Source organism: Bufo bufo, chromosome 3 (assembly GCF_905171765.1).
Source record: "Bufo bufo chromosome 3, aBufBuf1.1, whole genome shotgun sequence".
Classification (NCBI taxonomy): domain Eukaryota; kingdom Metazoa; phylum Chordata; class Amphibia; order Anura; family Bufonidae; genus Bufo; species Bufo bufo.
This window is the reverse complement of record NC_053391.1, coordinates 64,619,094-64,641,730: the sequence shown is the minus strand read 5'-3', so window position 1 is coordinate 64,641,730 and position 22,637 is coordinate 64,619,094. Positions and strand designations below refer to the sequence as shown.

The 22,637-nt window shown below is 44.1% G+C and overlaps 1 protein-coding gene across 3 annotated transcripts in view; it reads left to right on the top strand.

The window, feature by feature from the left end:
• USP25 (ubiquitin specific peptidase 25) overlaps nucleotides 1–22,637 on the top strand; it is a 144,121-nt gene that overhangs the window by 71,873 nt on the left and 49,611 nt on the right. For all 3 annotated transcript variants that reach the window (XM_040423224.1, XM_040423223.1, XM_040423226.1), the window contains exons 11-17: nucleotides 7,851–7,978; nucleotides 8,069–8,164; nucleotides 10,198–10,359; nucleotides 11,771–11,973; nucleotides 12,981–13,051; nucleotides 14,943–15,171; nucleotides 18,369–18,569. In XM_040423224.1, the coding sequence (XP_040279158.1) occupies nucleotides 7,851–7,978; nucleotides 8,069–8,164; nucleotides 10,198–10,359; nucleotides 11,771–11,973; nucleotides 12,981–13,051; nucleotides 14,943–15,171; nucleotides 18,369–18,569 (1,090 nt within the window). The remainder of the gene's footprint in view (nucleotides 1–7,850; nucleotides 7,979–8,068; nucleotides 8,165–10,197; nucleotides 10,360–11,770; nucleotides 11,974–12,980; nucleotides 13,052–14,942; nucleotides 15,172–18,368; nucleotides 18,570–22,637) is intronic.

Below are 22,637 nucleotides of genomic sequence, written 5' to 3'. Positions count from 1 at the left end.
ATTTTCCATTTTAATATTTTTTTTCCAGTTACAAAGCAAGGGTTAACAGCCAAACAAAACTCATTATTTATGGCCCTGATTCTGTAGTTTACAGAAACACCCCATATGTGGTCGTAAACAGCTGTACAGGCAAACGGCAGGGCGCAGAAGGAAAGGAATGCCATAGGGTTTTTGGAAGGCAGATTTTGCTGGACTGGTTTTTTTGACACCATGTCCCATTTGAAGCCCCCCTGATGCACCCCTAGAGTGGAAACTCCAAAAAAGTGACTCCATTTTAGAAACTACGGGATAGGGTGTCAGTTTTGTTGGTACTAGTTTAGGGTACATATGATTTTTGGTTACTCTATATTACACTTTTTGTGCAGCAAGGTAACAAGAAATAGCTTTTTTGGCACGTTTTTTTTTTTTGTTATTTACAACATTCATCTGACAGGTTAGATCATGGGGTAATTTTATAGAGCAGGTTGTCACGGATGCGGCGATACCTAATATGTATAAATTTTTTTTTATTTATGTAAGTTTTATACAATAACTTCATTTTTAAAACCAAAAAAATGTTTTAGTGTCTCCATAGTCTAAGAGCCATAGTTTTTTCAGTTTTTGGGCGATTATCTTGAGTAGGGTCTCATTTTTTGCGGGATGAGATGACGGTTTGATTGGCACTATTTTGGGGTGCATATGACTTTTTGATCGCTTGCTATTACACTTTTTGTGACGTAAGATGGCAAAAAATGGCTTTTTTTACACTGTTTTTATTTTTATTTTTTTACGGTGGTCATCTGAGGGGTTAGGTCATGTGATATGTTTATAGAGCCGGTCGATACGGACGCGGCGATACCTAATATGTATACTTTTTTTTTATTTATGTAAGTTTTACACAATGATTTCATTTTTGAAACAAAAATAAAATCATGTTTTAGTGTTTCCATAGTCTAAGAGCCATAGTTTTTTCAGCTTTTGGGCGATTATCTTGAGTAGGGTCTCATTTTTTGCGGGATGAGATGACTGTTTGATTGGTACTATTTTGGCGTACATGCGACTTTTTTGATCACTTTTATTACCTTTTTTGGGAAGTAAGGTGGGCAAAATTTCAATTTTCTCATAGTTTTTATTTTTTTATTTTTATGGCGTTCACCGTGCGGGGAAAGTAACATGACCATTTTATAGATCAGGTCGTTACGGACGCGGCGATACCTAATATGTGTAGTTTATTTTATTTTTTTAATTTTTATTCAGTGATAAATGTTTTTTTTTTATCTTAACTTTTTTCAGACCCACTTGGTTCTTGAAGATCCAGTGGGTCTGATGTCTGTATAATACAGTACAGTACAATATATATTGTTCTGTACTGTATTTTACTTACACTGAACAGATCTATGCTTTCAGCATAGATCTGTTCAGCACCATGGACAGCAGGACGCCTGAGCAGGCGTCCTGTTGCCATGGGAACCCTCCCCGTCTGCTCAGAACTTCGCAGACGGGGAAGGGTAAGCACGGGGCTAAGGGGGGCTCTCTGGGGGCTCTCTCCCTCCATCGGGGGGCTGCAAAGGCACAGCAGCCCCCCGATGGAGAGGGAGGGAGCTCCCTGACCGATGACAGATAACTTTTTCCATACAGCGGTCCGTACGGACCGCGGTATGGAAAGGGTTAAACGGCTGACATCTGCACAGATGTCAGCCGTTTATACCAGGGTGCCAGCAATGTGCTGGCACCCTGGTATAACCACTAGAAGCCAACGATCATTCATGGGGAGGCGGGCGGGGGATCGCGATCCCGCCTGCTACACAGCCCGCCTCCCGCAACGCCCCCACCGCATGCGACACCCCCTGAAAAATATAGATTATAGGCACTCAAAAGTTTCTGATCCCCGCGGTCAGGGACCGCGGGCATCAGAAACTGCAAAAAGCGCAGCAAACCGCAGGTCTGAATTGACCTGCGGTTTGCTGCGATCGCCGACACGGGGGGGTCACATCACCCCCCCTGGCGTTGTCACAGGATGCCGGCTGAAGGATTTCAGCCGAAATCCCGTTCCGTTTAACCCCTCGGGCGCCGGAATCCCGATTTAAAAGTTAGGACGTACCGGTACGTCCTTGGTCCTCAAGGACTCGGGAAATAGGGCGTACCGGTACGTCCTATGTCCTTAAGGGGTTAAAGGAATTGTCTCCCTCCAGCAAATTGCATTTGTCATGTAGAGAAAGTTAATACCAGGCACTTACTAATGTATTGTGATTGTCCGTATTGCTTCCGTTGCTGGCTGGATTCATTTTTCTATCACATTATACACTGCTCGTTTCCATGGTTATGACCACACTGTAATCCAGCATCGGTGGCCATGTTTGCACACTACAGGAAAATGCACCAGCTCATGTGTGCTCCCACGGTCCCGGACACCACAGAGGCCGGCGCTTTTTCCAGTAGTGTGTAAGCACGACCTCCGTTGCTGGATTGCAGGGTGGTCGTAACCATGGAAACTAATAGTGTATAATGTGATGGAAAAATGAATCCAGCCAGCAAAGGAGGCAATATGGACATTCACAATACATTAGTAAGTGGCTTGTAATATGATTTTTTGTGCTTACCTGTAAAATCCTTTTCTCGCTGAGTTCATTGGGGGACACAGGAGACCATAGGGTATAGCTACTGCTGCCACTAGGAGGCGATACTAGGCAAAAAAAGTGCTAGCTCCTTCTCTCCGCTATATCCCTTCTGCATACACTGAGCTAATCAGTTTATACAAAAGCAGTAAGAGCAGCGAGGAGAAGCCAACAGAAACCAATTGTATGAAAGAGAGCTGGAGATGGGTCAGAACCAAGTACAGGTGGGACCCACCAAAAAGAACCAGCAATGTACTTACTGGGTGGGTGCTGTGTCCCCCAATGAACTCAGCGAGAAGAGGATTTTACAGGTAAGCACCAAAAATCCTATTTTCTCGCTCGTATCATTGGGGGACACAGGACACCATGGGACATTCTAAAGCAGTACCGTGGGGAAGAAATAAGACTAGAACAAATCTAAGGCTGGCCATGGGATCCCACACAGAAATGTGGGGAAAGGAAGCACAGAAACCCTGAATAGGACAGGAAGAGCATGAACCAGGAAGGCCAGCCAGAGAGCGTAGAACGCACGGCGTCTTAGACTGGGCAAAAAGAGGAAAACCCAGTTAAACGAAGCCCAAGGGCTCGAGAGGCTTCAGAAGATGTGGATAGCAGCACATAATATCCACAGGAAGGATAAGCATGTCTGACGACTGAGGATGATGTACAGAAGGCACTTCCGAATAACTAGACTGGAAACCCAGGATGTCTTGCATGGCAATAGGTCCCATTGAAAACCGAGGGGTGTCTACTCAACCGAAATTAACCTGTAGAATCTGGTTATGCACTAGACCTGGCGAACGAGCAACAGGAAAAGCCAGACACGACCTTACCAAATGTGTAAGTATCAGGATGGGATACTTCAACCCAGGAAAAAACTGGGAAAACTGGAAGGAATTACTGGGCAACTGGCAGAGGACTAGTCCTGTAGGCATCTCCCATTCTTAAAAATCACGACCTGGTGAATTGTAGACATACTAATCGATACAATTCACATTTGAGTCCGACTATTTCCTCAGTTAATAAGTTATTTTCTTTTGACGTGAGATGACGTTAATGATAAACATGTAGTTCTGCATTATACAATAATACACAGCTTTATTGGTTACAAGATTATAAACCTAAATAAGTAAACACAATGATACATGCAAATGAATATATATTGCATTGATTTAAAGCATTTACAAGCTTAACAATACATGTGAGTGGAAATAACTTGTCACATTATGACAGCTATTATTAGGTTAGGATATCAAAATGGGAACATAAGTTATATATATTACTTCTGTTCAGAGGAAACCTCATGATATCAGTATGGGCATGTCTAATCCTAGATGTCAATATGGAATGCTAAATACATTCCGCCCCCCTCTAACCAACTACACATCACATGACTTCAGGCATGGGCAAATCCATCCAAGGAGATAACTTTGGTAAGACTAAGACAAATAACAGGGATCTAGGATCTTTGCTAGACCAGATCTTAAATGGGAAGGACTTGAAACAAGTCTTTCCCGTGGGAACCCATCATTTAGCTTGGCAAATAATGTTCGATCAGTATATATAAATATAAGCAATCATTTAATGCTTTGCTAGATTGAGTCTTGATTCTTCTTCAGGTAGAATGAAGTCTCACAATATCCTAAGACTACATCTCAATATGGAGATGATCGATTAATTTATTTATTTATTCGCCAATCTAGATGGTATAACTTCACCCACACTATCAAATTAGTCTTAATAAAATGAAATCTAATTTTCTGTGTCTCTTACCAAGTCTCACTTCTGCTCCTAGGAAAGCTGGGTGATCCATCATAGAGCATCTCACCGTGGCTTTCATCTTGATAGACCCCTCTAGAGAGCTCAACTTCCCTCTCTCTCACTGTGTGTGGTTTATAATCATAAACTTATCAGTTAGACACACCTTCCTAGTTTGGAACTTTCCAATCATTGTCGGATGGGCGTGGCCACTGATAAGAAATGTGACGACATAACTTCACCCAGAATGCACTTTTGCTACTGTTGTAATGTCACCTACTCATACCTAGGTGGCACTGCTGTGTAAGCTATTTGCATCATAGTATAAAAGGGTTAACTTCGTAAGTCTGAATAAAACGTGTTCTATACATTTGACCTTAGAAGCTTTAATTCAAAGCTATAGGGATTAATTCTGACACTTGTAGCAATTAGAGACAGACCTCTAGGCGTCTCTCTGAATGTTTCTCACACTGTTGATCTATGGACCGTAATGATATGAATGGGCCTTGTTTTCTCCCAGAGATATCATACAACATACATCTTTACAGAAACCTTTGTGCGACCTTACTTTGGCCTTCACAAAATTGTAAATATAGTCGAGCATGTCTCTTAAAGACAAAGAACATCCATCTTGACTAGAATAATTGGATATCAATGCATTTACCTATGAAAAGGCGCAACAGTGAGGAGACCCCTGTGGGCCAATTTGTAAAAGAAAATAGCGAGTAGCCGCTCCCTGGTAAAGAATCCAGCGCGAGAAGAGACTAAAAAGTATGCAATATGATCACTCATCAAGACAGAGATAAGGGATGGCCAAGGGGTACAAAAACCCACAATGGGAACCAATCGGAGGAAGAAAATAAAAAAACATAGACAAATGGAGTGTAGTCTGAGAGGAAAAGATTGTGTCCCCGGTGATCAATAGCATCCCAGCCGTGCAGCAGAGAGCAATGCGGCAGAAGAGTGCAGCCAAAGCAACCTCCGCCACTGGACAAAAGGAAAACTGCGAGTGATGCTGGAACCAGAACATACCATAATCTGGGGGGGGGGGGGGAAGAGAGAGTGCAATTACTCGTCTTGCGGAGGGGCATAACGTAGAAAGGATGCTGCGTTCCAGCAACGAAACCTCTATTAGCATTGACAACATGCGACAGCACCATAGTCTCATCCAGTGAGGGGGGAAAAGCAGTTGAAGCACAGTATGTGCCCTGAATAGGTGTGTCCCCTACATAAGGACATGTCAAATCTATTACTCCTCTCTTAAAAGAGGCAGTGTTGATGGTGTCACAGCATCAACAGTTAGCGCCAATGTCCCACTTGAAATGAAAACCATGTGGTAGACCAATGTCATAGAAATGAGGGGGTTATGCCAACCAGGGAGAACCCTGCAAAAGTGCGCACCAGAAGTGAATGGCTCATCAGCTATGGCATGAATACTAATGCAAATACCTGGTCAGAGAATGGAAGTACTGCAGATGACCATGCCATCAGGAATGAGTGGACAAATCACCTATTGGTGCAACGGAATCCATTGGTCGTGTAAAATGAGCTGGAGATCCACCTGAGAGGGAATGTAGACACAACCACCACACATAGGACCAGTGTGAGGGTTCCACCTATAGAAGGAGAGAAGCGGTAGAAGCTACCGCATACAGAGCCTGTGCCGAAACATGGAACTGAACAGAAGGCAATGTGGTAGAAACCACAGAACCATATCCAATGCAAATGCAAGGATTGAGGAGGAAAACAACGCGGGTGCTACCATGGCTTGCAGGGGGAACGTAAGCCCCAGGCCTTAGAAGGGAACCACACAGTGGTAGACAAGGCACTTAGGGCAAAGGCAAATTCTACACCTGAGAATGGAGTCAGATAGGAGTAGCCACAGAACTAGTGCTGGCGCAATAGTCCACCTGAGGAGGACGTCATACCGTAGAAGCCATAGTATACAGTGATGGCACCATACTCCACCTGATGAGGAGACCATATAGAAGGTGTTATGGTATGTAGTACTAAAGCAAATACTCCACCCAAGGGGGAGACTGTTCAGTAGGAGCCATGGCATGGAGTGCTAACACAAATCCTTCCCCTGAGAAGAAACCCATACAGATGATAACCACCGAAACAAGGGCTAGTGCAATACCTGAGAAGGCCATACAGTAGTAGCCATGATATGTAGCGCTAGCGTAAATACTCCCTCTGAGAAGGAGGCTATACCCTAGTAGCCACAAAAACCAAAGTCAGGGTAGACACTCCACCTGGGAAGGAGGCCCTACAGTAGTAGCTACGATCTTTAGTCCTAGCGTAAATACTCCACCTACGGAAGAGGACATACAGTAGTAGCCATGGAATTTTTTGCCTAAGTACGCCACCTGAAAAGGAGGAGAGTTAGAAGTTGAGACAGTATTCAAGGAGAAAACCAATGCAGTAGGAAAACGGCACTTGCCGGAGGAATGGGGAGGGGAGGTGGGGGTGAGAGATTAAAGGAGGAGGTGGATGGAGAGGGTTATACTCACCCTTTGTTCACAATACTCACCCCATCTTCATCCTCTTCTGTTCACTCCCTCCCCCCTGTCCCCCTCGGTGTACCAGCAGGGTCACCTCTTCAGTCACTAGCACCGAGGTGGTAGTGAGGCTGGAGTGGAGGGGGGACTGCAGTAATGCAGGTGACCCCATGGCTGGTGGGATGCAGGGGAGCTGAGCCGCCCTGGTCCACTTTTGCCTTCTTGGGGGGAGGTCGGGCGGTGAGGGGAACAGACACTGGCCTTCCTCCCCGGGTAAATAGGCAGGCCAGGCGTCTGTTTCCCGTACCTAAAGGGGAAAAAAAGGGAAAAATAACAAAACACAACGCCCTGCAAAGCAGGGAGGTCTGCCTCCTACAGACACTAAGCTAAAACTGATTAGCTCAGTGTAAGCAGGAGGGGTATAGCTGAGAGGCAGAGCTAACACTGTTTATGCCTAGTGGCGCCTCCTAGTGGCAGCAGCAGCTATACCCTATGGTCTCCTGTGTCCCACAATGATACGAGCGAGAAAACTTTCTCTACATGATAAATGCAATTTGCTTGAGTGACACAACCCCTTTAAGCAGATCCACCATATGCTTTTTACAGAATGTGACAGAAATCCACACCTGAAACTTGATCTTCTCCAGCAGTCATACCAGAGGATCCCCACCCAGATTAGCCCCATTGTTATATAATGGAGAAAATCCGTGGCTTTTCCTTGTGGGATCTTATAATCAGTAATGATTATGCTTAGAATTATAACATCTGCAGTGCGGTCATTATTCTGCACTGAATTTTTCCAGAGCTTGTCATTGGCGGGGCATTTTATACCCCATTCACTTGCCTTACAAGAGGTGTGTCCTAAGGGCCAACATTGCGGGCACTGATCTGTAATGACGTTTTTCCAGGAACGAGTGTTCGTACGGTTTTGTCCCCAATAATTTTTCAGATCCTCAGCCTTATAAAAGGGCTTATTTTTTTAACTTTTTAATTTCAGCACTGGTTTACAGAGCTTCCACCTGTTCTGACGTTTGAACTGTCCAGGTTTGAGTTTAATCAGGCTTTGGGAAGACCAGAGAAGATCCACAACAAGCTAGAGTTCCCTCCATGTTTGTATATGGACAGGTAAGCAAGCGCTGCCTTCATTTGATTGTTCTTTGGGCTTTTATTTCATGTGATGATCAAACTTCTCATTTTTCTTTTCCATTTTAATAGATATATGCACAAAAATCGGGAAATGACCAGGCTAAAACGAGATGAAATCAAGAGACTTAAAGAGCACCTTACAGTTTTACAGCAGAGGCTAGAAAGGTATCCAGGGCAGCTCCCAGCCCTGTCCTTCAGACCTGTAAGGGTACTTTCACACTAGCGGCAGGGGAGTTCGGCAGGCTGTTCCTGGCAGGTGAACAGCCTGTCGGATCCGTCCTGCCTCTAGTTCATGTGTGCCCCCGGACTGCCACTCTGTCCCCATTGACTATAATGGGGGCGGAGGTCCGGCGACAGCGCACGCCGACAGGCGGCCGGACTAAAAGTACTGCCTGCAGTACTTTTAGTCTGGCCGCCTGTGGGCGTGTACTGCCGCCGGACCTCCTCCCCCGCCCCCATTATAGTCAATAGGGACAGAGCGGCATTCGGGGGGCACACGTGAACTAGCGGCAGGACGGATCCGACAGGCTGTTCACCCGCCAGAACAGCCTGCCGAACTCCCCTGCCGCTAGTGTGAAACTAGCCTAACATAAATAAGTAAGGCTACTTTCACATCTGTGTTTTTAATTCAGGTTTTGAGATCCGGCAGAGGCTCTCAAAACCTGAATCAAAAGCATCTGTTCCATTTAATTCATCCTGATGGCTCCGTTTCGGCCGGATCCGGTTGTATTAAATCAAAACTGAACAAACCTGCTCAGACATGAAAATAAAAATTATGTTTTAAAACCAAAAAAATAAAATAAAAAAAAAATCATTGTAAGGCCTCATATACACGGCCATTGCCCGGCCGTACCCGTATTGTGGCCCACAAACAGCGGGTCCTCCAATATGCGTGCACCAGCCGTGTGCTCACCGCATCAAAGATGCGGACCCATACACTTGAATGGGCTTGCAAGCCAGAAGGTGCGGAACGGAGGCACGGAACCCCATGGAAGCACTACTGAGCACTTCCATGGGGTTTCTCGCCGTGCCTCCACACCGCAAAAAAAAAAAAAAAAGAACATGTTCTATTTTTTTGTGGTGCGGACGGATCACGGACCCATTCAAGTTGAACAGGTCTTGATCCGTTGTGGCAGCCGCGCGGCTAGTGTCCGTGCATTGGGGACCGCAAAGGGTGCCTGATCTGTTATTTTTTTTTTCTGTAATGAAGAAAAACTGATCAGGCACCATTGATTAAGGGCTCACGAACGTATTTTCTTTCCGTGTCTGTTCCGTTTTTTTTTTGTTTTTGTTTTGTTGGAAAAAACGGATTGTGGTACCCAGACCCGAATCCGGACTTCTTCACTGAAGTTCAGGTTTGGGATTAGTGTTCTGTAGATTTTATTATTTTCCCTTATGACATGATTATAAGGGAAAATAATAGCATTCTTAATACAGAATGCATAGTACAATAGGGCTGAAGGGGTTAAAAAAATAAATAAAGTTTAACTCTCCTCATCCACTTGCTCGCGCAGCCGGCATCTCCTCTTCTTCTTTCAGGACCTGCCAAAGGACCTTTGACGTAATCGCACTGACCGCGTGGTGACGTCAGCGCAGGTCCTGCTGAATGAAGATAGAAGGATCTTACGTCATCAAAGGTCCTTTGGCAGGTCCTGAAAGAAGATGATGCCGGCTGCACGAGCAAGTGGATGAGGTGAGTTAATGTTTTTTATTCTTTAACCCCTCATGCCACATTTTACTATGCATTCTGTATTAAGAATGCTATTATTTTCTCTTATAACCATGTTATAAGAGAAAATATTACAGTAAATTGACTTAAATCAATTTACTAACATCATCTCCTAGCAACCATGCGTGAAAATCGCATTGCATCTGCACTTGCTTGCGGATGCTTGCGATTTTCACGCAGCCCTATTCATTTCTATGGGGCCTGCGTTGCATGAAAAAAGCAGGATATAGAACATGCTGCGATTTTCACGCAAAGCACAAGTGATGCGTGAAAATGACCGCTCAACTGCACAGCCCCATAGAAGTGAATGGGTCCGGATTCAGTGCGGTTGCAATGCGTTCACCTCGCGCATTGCACCCACACTGAATTCTCGCCCGTGTGAAAGAGGCCTTATTCTTTATTACAAAATGTCTTCCATCATATATCCATCCTTTGATCATCTTATCTGTATCTTGTGTCATGTGTCCAGATATTTAAGTTATGGCTCCGGCCCGAAACGGTTCCCTCTGGCAGATGTGTTACAGTACGCCCTAGAGTTTGCATCCAGCAAACCGGTCTGCACTTCCCCTGTGGGGGATATTGATACAAGTGCCCCACCTAGTGGATCGGTGGCTACCCAACCAATGCAAAGGTAAGTCTCGTACTCCAAAGAAACCGTATATTTTTCTTAATCATGAATTTGAGTTTTCTCATCTTCAGCAGTTTATCGGTTTACAGTATGCTAATTAGCAAATTCTAATCAGGGGTGGTCTATGCTCCCCGACCCCCATTAAGGCATCTGTCAGTACACCATAATCCTTTGGAGCCCCTCAGCTTCACTTTAAAGGGGTTGGCTCACCCCCTACATTTGTGCATCATCGTGCTAGGATATGCCTACAATGTCTAATAGGGGCAGGTCCCATCCCCGTGACCCGCACCCATCTCCAAAACTGAGATCCCAAAGTGAACAAGAAAGCACCACGCACGCCCGGCCACCCTGCTATTTCCAGCAGTTCCATAGAAGTAAATGGAGCGGTAGCTGCGCTTGTGCGGTGCGCTCTCTATTCATTTCTGTGGGACCTCCAAAAATAGCCATGCACGCCACCTGACTATTTTCGGCACTCCTATACAGATGAATGGAAGGTGGCCGTGCATGGGCTCTTGTTAACTTTGGCAGCTCCGTTCCAGTGATAGGTGCGGGTCCCACCTCTGGCATTGGTGGCAGATCCTGGCGATATGCTACTAATGTTGGACGTGAGACAACCCTTTGGCTATTAGAACGTATTACATAAGTCTTTGCATCTTTGGTGTAAAGTCAGGAGGGGCCGACAGCACCCAATAGGGGCATAGGCGACTGACAGCTGCCACAGCTCCTGCATTCTGGTTATTGGAGGTGGTCTCATTGCTTAGACCACTAAGGCTTCATACACGCGACCTAATGAGACATGTTCTGTAATTTGCAGAATGGACATATGTATATGTGCAGCAAGCGAATGACATCCTTGTGCTGTCGGATTTAGTTTTTTTTGCAGACCCATGGAAATGAGTCTGTGTGCTATCCGCAAAAAATGTGGATCGGAAGCTGATGCAAAATATGGTCGTGTCCCAAAGGCTACAAACCTCCGCCCCCCCCCCCCCCCCCCCCCACAAAAAAAAAAATGAAACTGCTGCTGAATAGATTTTTGCTAAAATAAACATGAATATAAATTAAACACCAACGTACAGTCAGGTCCATAAATATTGGGACATCGACACAATTCTAACATTTTTGGCTCTGTTGTAATTCCTACACCGTTCACCTGATTTGGATGTAAAGACCCTCAAATTAAAGCTGCAGTCTGCAGTTAAAGCACATCTTGTTCGTTTCATTTCAAATCCAAAATGTTAGAATGTAATATGTGCCAAAAATTAGTTCCTACATTAGGTATAACTTGTACCACTAAAAAGGAAGCCATATACAACTACGGTGGAAAAAAAAGTTATGGCAGCAGAAATTTAAAGAGGAAAAATCCCCAAAAATGTTCTTGTCCTCAAGAGATGAATAACCATTTGAATCCTTTCAGCACAATGGAGCATCAGGGGTCGTCCTCCTCCAGTGAGACACAAGCCAGCCAGCGCACGGTCATTCACAAACCATTCACACAGTCCAGGATACCTCCAGATTTACCTATGCACCCTGCACCGCGGCACATAACTGACGAGGAGCTGACAGTATTAGAGGGTTGTCTGCACCGGTGGAGGACAGAAGTGGAAACGGATACTAGAGGTACAGAGGGGTTATGTCATGATTAATGTGAAAAGTGAAAATCAGCAATGATATAGTACATGACGATCTCGTTTTAACAAACCTAGAACCAGCCCTGTAACTCGCAAAAAAAGAGCTCTCCCGATTCATTGCTATGCTAGACCCTCTTTAGGCTAGCGGTTCAGGGGCGTGTCCTTTCTTGGGGAGGGTGTGACAGTTGAAAGATGGACGTGAGGTTACCGAGGTCGACAGAGAAATAGGGAAAAGAATAAACAGCAGGGGGCGCTATACAGATACATTTTATTGAATAACTCAGTGGCTATGCTACATTTTTAATTACGTGCCATTACAAAACTATTCAGATCCAGGAGCTGGTTTGAAACATGTAGAATATTTTTCATGGGACAACCCCTATGCTTTGGTATACCCGATACACCGTACCTCAGGTGTATAAATGCAGGGATAGTATACCCATAGACATTAGCGGGTCCATGGTCAGGAGCTGCTGTCCAGGAAAACAAAGGCCAGATGAGAAGGATTGTCCTTGCCTCAGCCTTATTCAGTCCAGCGATAAGCGGCATCAGAGGTATCTGGCAGCTACTTATTTGCATTTCTGTCCGGTAATCATCCTGTGACTGTCCTCCGCTTCAGTTTATGAACTTGTATTTTGCGAGGTTCTGTACCTGCAAGTGCCCAGGAGGGGGAGCTCCACTGTGAAGTGCCTAACAGCCCCTCCTTCTGCTCTGAATGACAGCTGCAGTGGTCTCCTGATTGGACGCTACAGTTGTTACTCGGCAGAGTGGAGGCCCCTATCTAGTGCTATCAGCAGTTTCACATGGTCAATACTGCTAACAGACTCTCTTTAAACAAAGTTTTAAGGGGAGTTTACCGTATTAACACTTGCTCCGAGGCGTGATTGTAGACCTCGTGTAACTTTATTATTTGTTCATTTCTCAGTCAAAATTGTCTTCAAAACAAATGAACTTCCTGTAATCACCTGTGTTTTCTATGTGATTTTGTATTTTTAGACTTGCAGGACAGCATAGGTAGAATCCATAGGACCATAGAACTTATGTATTCGGACAAGTTTATGACACAAGTAAGTTATTATATATCCTGTGTGTTGCAGTAGGACGGTATGTATGTGCTCGTGCATTCAGCTACCAGAACCACAATCCCTCTATATATTTTTCCCTAAAGCCCACACTTTGGTGGGAAGCGCAGGTGAGACGGGAGAATTATTTAAAGGCTATGTCCACTTTTTCAACCCATTTTATTGCTCTGATGTATCCACAATGAAAAATAAAGCAACTTTGCAAATAGTCTTAATTTTAAAAAAACGACTGGTTCTGTGTCTGCTGCTGTTATGCAGATCAATGAGTTTCCATGGTAACGGCGTACACTCAAGTTGGGGACAGACAGGCGTATGACTGCAGTATCAGATTACACTGGGTTTGTTTGTTCTCTTACCATGGAAACACATAGGTCTGCATAATGGCTGTAGACCTAAAGCGGTAGGACATTTTTCACTGAAGAAGTAAAAAAATAAAATAAAAAATATGGCTTCAAAGGTGGATATAACCTTCAGACATTTTTACATCCAAGGACTGATCGCTACAGAATGCATGATAGGAAACACAAGTATAGTGTACATAGGGGTGAACAGGAGGGTTTTATTGGTGTGACAGGGGTAGCCTTGTTATATCTTTCCAACTACTGACCGTATTACAGGTCTCCTGGACTCCATCATCCTATATGGAGAATGGTGGTCCTGTGACAGGCTAGTGAGAGAGGGAAGAGAAGATGGAGAGTGCAGGGCAAGCCTCAATCAGTATACACAAATATTCCATGAGTGTCCAGTTGGAAATTGTGCCAAGATTTAAACTTCTCCCTGATCCATTGTATAGGGGATAAATGTCGCGAGAATAGGGTTCCTGTGTTCCACACCCCTCCCCCATATGAATTGAGTGGTAGTCAATCATGTGCGCTTGCGCTCTATTCTTCCCTATAGAACTGTTGGAGGTAGTTAAGCACTGTACTCAGCTTCTTTTTTTTTTTTCTTCTTCTTCTTGGCGCGACCCTTTAAAAAGAACTTGTCACCACAAAATGTACATAGGGAGGTGTTATCAGTGATAGCATTTTCTGTGTAAGTGTGTATACAGAGATAACTGTCAGTCACTGATAGCTGTACACGGGAGGTGTTATCAGTGATGGCATTTTCTGTGTAAGTGTGTATACAGAGATAACTGTCAGTCACTGATGGCTGTACACGGGGGAGGTGTTATTAGTGATAGCATTTCCTGTGTAAGTGTGTATACAGAGATAGCTGACAGTCACTTATAGCTGTACACGGGAGGTGTTATCAGTGATGGCATTTTCTGTGTAAGTGTGTATACAGAGATAGCTGACAGTCACTTATAGCTGTACACGGGAGGTGTTATCAGTGATGGCATTCTCTGTGTAAGTGTGTATACAGAGATAGCTGACAGTCACTTATAGCTGTACACGGGGAGGTGTTATCAGGCATCGCCGTTCCCCATCATTGCAGCCCGGTGTCTGCCGTATGATGCAGCCGGCAACCACCTCATATGGAGCGGGCTCAATACAAGCCCTCAACCACCACTGTAAAGTACCAGTACGCCACAGTGGTTAAAGGGGTTAAAGTAGTAGCTCAGGATACTATTGATGGTCTATTCTCTGATCAAACGGGATCACATTCTCCAATTGGCTGTTTCAGAGTAGCTCTGCAATGGATGGAGCAGTGTAGTTCCAATACTGAAGCTACTCTGAAGCAGCTGACATCAATCAGATATTGATGGCTTGTCCTGAGGATAGCCCATCAATAGTAAAATGTTTGAATACTCTATGCTCCAAAGATGGCAGCAACGTCTCATCTGTTCCACGGCTGCCTTCTCAGATCCGATCTGCTGCTTCTTTGTACGGATGGTAAATTTTTCAAGCCAGAATGATCTCTTAATTTTTGTCTTCAGGTCCCTTACCGATTACATGCTGTGTTGGTGCATGAAGGACAAGCAAATGCCGGTCACTACTGGGCCTATATATTTGATCATAATGAGAAGCGGTGGATGAAATACAACGACATCTCTGTGACAAAATCTTCATGGGAAGAGCTGGAGCGGGATTCCTTTGGAGGCTACAGGAATGCCAGTGCCTATTGTTTGATGTACATAAATGACGGCGAGCAGCATCTGATACAAGGTAATTGTAGTGCGCATGTGAATACAGGCTTGTGTGACTGTGGCATGAACCAGGGTGAGACCCCAGTGGACCTAGCCAGCCACACAAGGCTGCCATAGTGTCCTGGAAATGAATGAGCTCTTTGACATGTCTTTGGGTGCATTCACACGACCGCATGTATTTTGCGGTCCGCAAAACACAGATCCAACAAAAATACTAATGGTGTTCGTGTGACTTGCGTGTTGCATCTATATTTTTATTTTATTTTTTTGCTGACTCATTGTAAGGCTCCATTCACACGTCCGCATTTTCCGGAACGGAATTGCGGACCCATTCATTCCTATGGGGCAGCACGATGTGCTGCCCGGACACAGAATTGCGGATCCGCACTTCCGTTCCGCAAAAAAATAGAACATGTCCTATTCTTGTCCGCAATTTCGGACAAGAACAGGCATATTCTATTAGTGCCGGCAATGTGCGGTCCGCAAAAAGTCGGAACGCACATTGCCGCTTTCCGTGTTTTGCGGCTCCGTGGATCCGCAAAACACGTTGCGGACGTGTGAATGGAGCCTAACAGTGCAAAACGGACAAGAATAGGACATGTTATCTTTTTTTCATCATTTTTTTGCAGCCACATTGAAATTAATGGGTCTGCATCCGATACACAAAAAACGCATAGCAAAAATACGGTCGTGTGATTGGGAACTTATTTTTATAAAAAGGTCTGTAGCTCTGAGAGAGAAAAGGGTTCCTAAATTTGTCCTTCAAATGTAACAGGATAGGTGAAGTTTTCCTTCCATATATATATGATCTTCCTTTATAGTCATTTTGCACTTGATTGTGGGAAACAGTCTGATCCTGTATTTACTTTCTGGGCAGCCATGTAAGCACCTATAGCTGCAGTGTAAAGCATGAGGGAGAACAAATATTTTTCTCATTTTATTTATGTACAATTTACTTTTAGAATGTTTTCATTCTTGCTGCAAAAAACACATGATCTGTTTCCATATACAGATCACTGATCGTACTGATCTAATGGCCCACTAGATCAGTTATCCCTTATCTACCGTATATATACAAGAAGAAGAGCGTGTAAGGGGAAGGTGTGACGAGTACGCCCTTCCAGCATGCGTATCACCTGTGTCCTGGTGTGGCCTGTCTGCATCTGTTTGGTCCAGGCTGTCCTCCCATCCCTAATGTGTCCATTATCATCGGTGGAATCGCTGCCTTGCTGTACAATAGGACGTCGTCCTGGCGGCTAGCGACAGGAGGAGTTATAGGGTACAGTTAGTGCAGTGACTGTAGAGACTGTAATCAAATATTGGTTAAACCAGCACTCGCCATCTAAAACACCTCTAAAACCAAGTGATTAAATAGCAAAAATTTATTCGAATAAATGTTAAAATATCGACGAATAATCAAAAAAAATCGGTAGACATACAAATACTTATAACCACATATACATATAATAATACAGTGTAAAATATAAAATGAAAATATAAAAATATAAAAAATCTTATGCGCGCACGTTGATATTGGTCGATAAATTTCTGTATGAATAATTGATCCAATATAGAACCTTAAACTGTCTGATTAAATCGACGAATCAGAGATAAATGGAACGGTCGAAGTATTCAATGTTCAAAAAATGTTCCAAGTATTGAATATTCGAGCAATATAGTATTCAAAGTTAGTCTTGTTAAATGTTCGAATGGAAAACGACAGTCCTTTATAAGTAAACGTCACTCTTTCCGATTGTGAAACACTCAGTTTACTTGCAAGTATTCGTAAGGTGATACTCACTGTTTAGTTGCTTTGGCGTCTTTACCAGACGCGTCCCTCGTGGTATATAAAGACTTACCCACCTTGTTGTTGTTCGGTATGTCTCGAATCTTTATATAGCAGCCATAAAATTTAGATTTTTGCGGTAAAGGCTGGCGTCTCACGTGGTGCTGTGTCTAATGACTTGAATGGCGGAGCTTGAGTTGTATATCACGTGGTATATGGAGGAGGTAGCAATCTAGACGTGAGTTTTCGAATCTCGAGTAGAGAATTTTAGTAATACTTGTAATCTCTCGTAGATGTTGCAGTCGATATACAGGGTATTGGTGGGTAGTTATGACTCTCTCTGGTTCTGTCAGACGCATTTCGAGGACTTCTATCCTCTTCCTCAGTGGCCACTAGACAACTGATCCAAGGGGGATATCTCCACTGGGGTCGAGCCTCATTTTGTAACCAGCCAGTGAATCTATCCACAGAAATATCACAAAGTAAGGCCTCCTGCACACGACCGTATGGCTTTTTCAGTGTTTTGCGGTCTGTTTTTCACGGATCCGTTCCGTTTTTTGTTTCTGTTCCGTTTTTTCGTATGACATATACAGTATACAGTAATTACATAGATAAAATTGGGCTGGGCATAACATTTTCAATAGATGGTTCCGCAAAAAACTGAACGGAAACGGAAGACATACGGATGCATTTCCGTATGTGTTCCGTTTTTTTGCGGACCCATTGACCTGAATAGAGCCACGGAACGTGATTTGCGGGCAATAATAGGACATGTTCTATCTTTGAACGGAAATACGGAAACGGAATGCATACGGAGTACATTCCGTTTTTTTTGCGGAACCATTGAAATGAATGGTTCCGTATACGGAACGCAAAAAACGGCCAGTAAACGGGGGGAAAAAAACAGTCGTGTGCAGGGGGCCTAAAGAGAACAAAAGTTCTCATCGCTTGTGGTGTGCTTGTCCTTACTTGGTCCTCCTGCAAGCAGATACATGTCATATCTTTGCTATAGGGAACCTCCATGATGTCAGGAGCTCTGCATATGGGAACACCCTGTGAGCGCTATAGATACACACCCTACAGATATACATTTTTTGAGTGCATGGATGATTATTATTATTCTGCGTTGTTTATGCCCACAGAATAAGAATGCAGTGTCATGCATTTGGCTTTTGGGGAAACAATTGCTCCAAGCTGCACTCTGATACTTCAGCAGAGCTGGTCCCATCTTGAGCAGTCATCAAGTATATTTCAAAGTGAAAAGCAATGAGAAAGAGGGGGGGAAGGCTTAAATGGCTAATAACATGAGATCTGGACATTTCTCACTGATGAGACATATTACAAAGTTTCTAGTGGTCACATGTCCATATGTGCATAGTTGTTTGAAAAGTTAGTGACAATTTAAATGCTCTATCTTTATGTCCTTCTAGAGGAGTACGATAAGGAGACCGGCCAGGTTCTTGCTGGGATGGACACCTTACCCCCTGATTTAAAGGAATTTGTGAAGGAAGACAACAGAAGATTTGAGAAGGAACTGGAAGAGTGGGACAAGGAGCAGCTCCGGAAAGCTGAACAGGAGAAGATGCTGCTTGCGCAGAAAACCTTAAAGCCAACACCTTCTTCAGTTCCTGGTATAGTAACCTCAACACTGCCTTACCTGGATCCCTTTGATTCTGTTTGAAGTAGCACCCCAAAAGATAACACATTAATAGCGTCTCTAAAGAAATGGACGCTTCAGCTTCTTACTCCTCATCCAGTGGAAGGCTTCTGTCCATACTTTCATAGGGAAAGGAGTATATATGATCTCCAAAAGCCATTATGGTTAAAGGAGTTCTATGGGATTTTTATTTTGATGGCCTATCCTCAATATAGATAATTAATATCTCACTAATAGGGGTCAGTCTCCCAGCAACCCTACTGCTTTGCTATATGAAGAGGCCTTGGCACTCCGTGAACACTTAGACATCTTCCTAGGCCATGTGACATCACGTTAATCGGTCACAGGGCCTAAGCGCAGCACAGTCCTGTTCAAATGAATGGGGCTGAGCTACAATACCAAGCACAGCCGCTATTGAATGCACCGTGCTGTGGTTGGTGAGCTGTGAGGAAGGAGGCTCCTGAGAATAGGCCATCAATATGAAAATCGCAGAAAACCCCTTTAATATCCCTTTGAAACCTTCCTTTGCTTGTTTAAGCCAGTAGTAGTAGTCTCAGCTATACATTTTCTGTGTCATGATGTCACAAAGACAGAGGGGAACGGTTAGGGCTACATGCCACGACAGACTTTTTTTTTTTTGATGGTCGTCCCATGGCTGTTTTCAGAACCATTGCAGTCTGTAGGGCCATTCACATGGCTTTTTTTTTTATAACGGCCAGTGGATAGCGGCCGTCAAAAAATAGGATGTCCTTTGTACTCCATTAAAATCAATGAGACCGTTTTTATCCGTTGTTTAGACAGGAGTGCACCCGTCTAACGGCAATGTGCAATATAGCCTTTTAGGGGGTTTTAAAAAAAAAATCACTCGCCTCATCCACTTGGATGCGCAGAGGCAGTCGCTCCTCTCTTAATTCTGAAGGACCTGCCAAAGGATCTGCGCTCAAACATGATGACGTCACCACGTGATCCTCGTGGTAACGTCGTCACGCTTGAAGGCAGGTCCTTCAGAATCGAGGGAGACTGAACTGCTTCTGCACGTCCAAGTGGATTAGGTGAGTGATTTATTTTATTATTTTTTTCCTGCGAAAAACAAACAATACGATTGGGGGCCACTATGGGGATATTACTGCTGGGGGCCACTGAAATCCAGTTTTAACAGCCATGAAAAACGGATACAAAACGGCCATGAAAAACTGACAGTGTATCAGTCTTTAACGGCCGTTTTTTTCACAGTCCTCGGCATGTAGCCTAAATGAGCAAATTGTGATGTTCTGTTGGGTTTGCTCCTTTAATAGGAGTACCTTCTTAAATAGGTTGTCAAGTGGAAAAATTCTTTAAAATGGCGCAGTGTGGTGTAAATAGAAAATAATTAAAAAAAAAAAGCTTATAGGCACCTCGCCAAACCCTGCCAGTCCTGTTCTGAGGACGCCGGGTCCCCTGTCATTCTCTCTTGCTGAGAAGACTACTACTGGGTTAAACAGCAAGAAATGGAGAATGGTGCAGTTAGACGGGCGCACTCCTGTCTAAGCAGTCGTTAAAAACGGTCCCATTGATTTCAGTGGAGTCTGTCAGCCCGTGAAAACTGTCAAAAATAGGACATGACCTAATTTTTGACGGCCGCTATTCACTGGCCATTATAAAATCAGTCTTGTGAAAAGCCCTACAGACTGCAATGGTTCTGAAAACGGACGTAAAAAAAACCTTTTGTTTCATTGTCGTTCTTCACTGTCGTGTGCATGTAGCCTTATCCGTTCCCCTTCACTGTAATGTCTGTTTTTGTGCTATCCTGACATAAGAAATGTATAGCTGAGAATACGACTACTGGGTTAAAGAGCAAGAAATAGCGAATGGCACAGGGACATGACCGCTGCAACTAATCACTGGCTGTAGTAGGTGACTGATGCAGCCACACGTCTCTGTACGTCATCACAATGACCAGTCCACGCAGTGCATGGATGCGCCTCGTCCTCCGAACAGAGAGAGACTCTTCATAAGTTTGGGTTTGGGATCGATGTTCTGTATATTTTATTATTTTCCATTATAACATGGTTATAATGGAAAATAATAGCATTCTTTTAATTCTGAATGCTAAGTAAAAGGTCCATTGTGGGGTTAAAAAATAAAAATAAAATGTAACTCACCTCATCCACTTGATTGCGCAGCCGGGCTCGTCTTTCTTCTTTTTCTTTCTTTTTTCTTTTTCTTTCTTTTTCTTCTCCTTCTTCTCATTCTTCTCCTTCTTCTCCTTCCTTCCTCCCTTGCGATTTTCACGCAGACCTATTCATTTCTATGGGGCCTGCATTGCGTGAAAATCACTGCTTGTCTAAACAGCCCCATTGAAGTGAATGGGTCTGGATTCAGTGCGGGTGCAATGCGTTCACCTCGCACATTGCACCCGCACGGAATTCTCGCCCGTGTGAAAGGGGCCAAAGTGAAAGTACCAGTCACAGAGCTAGAAAAACGGTTAACCCTTTGTGACAGAACAGCTCAATATTTTTAATAAAGGCCAATTGAAAAAAATTTTGGCCAAAAATGAGTAACATGCAATCATGAAAAAATTGTCTTCGAAAGTGTACATATCCTTTAACTGCCTCCGGACCGCCTAACGCAGGATCGCGTTCCGGAGGCGGCAGCTCCAGGCAGAGTCACGCATCTATGCGTCATCTCGCGAGACGCGAGATTTCCTGCGAACGCGCACACACAGGCGCGCGCGTTCACAGGATCTGAAGGTAAGCGAGTGGATCTCCAGCCTGCCAGCGGCGATCGTTCGCTGGCAGGCTGTAGATGCGTTTTTTTTTTTTTAACCCCTAACAGGTGTTTTCATAACGGCGTCTAATATACCTGCTACCTGGTCCTCTGGTGGTCCCTTTTGCTTGGATCGACCACCAGAGGACACAGGCAGCTCAGTAATAAGTAGCACCAAACACCACTACACTACACCCCCCCCCCCCCCGCCCCGTCACTTATTAACCCCTGATCACCCCATATAGACTCCCTGATCACCCCCCTGTAAGGCTCCATTCAGACGTCCGTATGTTTTTTACAGATCCGTGGATCCGCAAAACACATACGGACGTCTGAATGGAGCCTTACAGGGGGGTGATAACCCCATATACACTCCCTGATCACCCCCCTGTCATTGATCACCCCCCTGTAAGGCTCCATTCAGACATTTTTATGGCCCAAGTTAGCGGAAATTGTTTTTTTTTTTTTTGTTTTTTTTTCTTACAAAGTCTCGTATTCCACTAACTTGTGTCAAAAAATAAAATCTCACATGAACTCACCGTTAGACATTTATATTCCAGACTTCTTCTCACGCTTTAGGGCCCCTAAAATGCCAGGGCAGTATAAATACCCCACATGTGACCCCATTTCGGAAAGAAGACACCCCAAGGTATTCCGTGAGGGGCACATTGAGTCCATGAAAGATTGAAATTTTTGTCCCAAGTTAGCGGAAAGGGAGACTTTGTGAGAAAAAAAATAAAATAATCAATTTCCACTAACTTGTGCCAAAAAAAAAATATTTCTATGAACTCGCCATGCCCCTCATTGAATACCTTGGGGTGTCTTCTTTCCAAAATGGGGTCACATGTGGGGTGTTTATACTGCCCCTTTGCGCATCTAGGCTGCAAAAAAGTGTCACACATGTGGTATCGCCGTACTCAGGAGAAGTTGGGCAATGTGTTTTGGGGTGTCATTTTACATATACCCATCCTGGGTGAGAGAAATATCTCGGTCAAATGCCAACTTTGTATAAAAAAAATGGGAAAAGTTGTCTTTTGACCGAGATATTTCTCTCACCCAGCATGGGTATATGTAAAATGACACCCCAAAACACATTGCCCAACTTCTTCTGAGTACGGCGATACCAGATGTGTGACACTTTTTTGCAGCCTAGGTGGACAAAGGGGCCCACATTCCAAAGAGCACCTTTAGGATTTCACAGGTCATTTTTTACACATTTTGATTTCAAAATACTTCCCACACATTAGGGCCCCTAAATTGCCAGGGCAGTATAACTACCCCACAAGTGACCCCATTT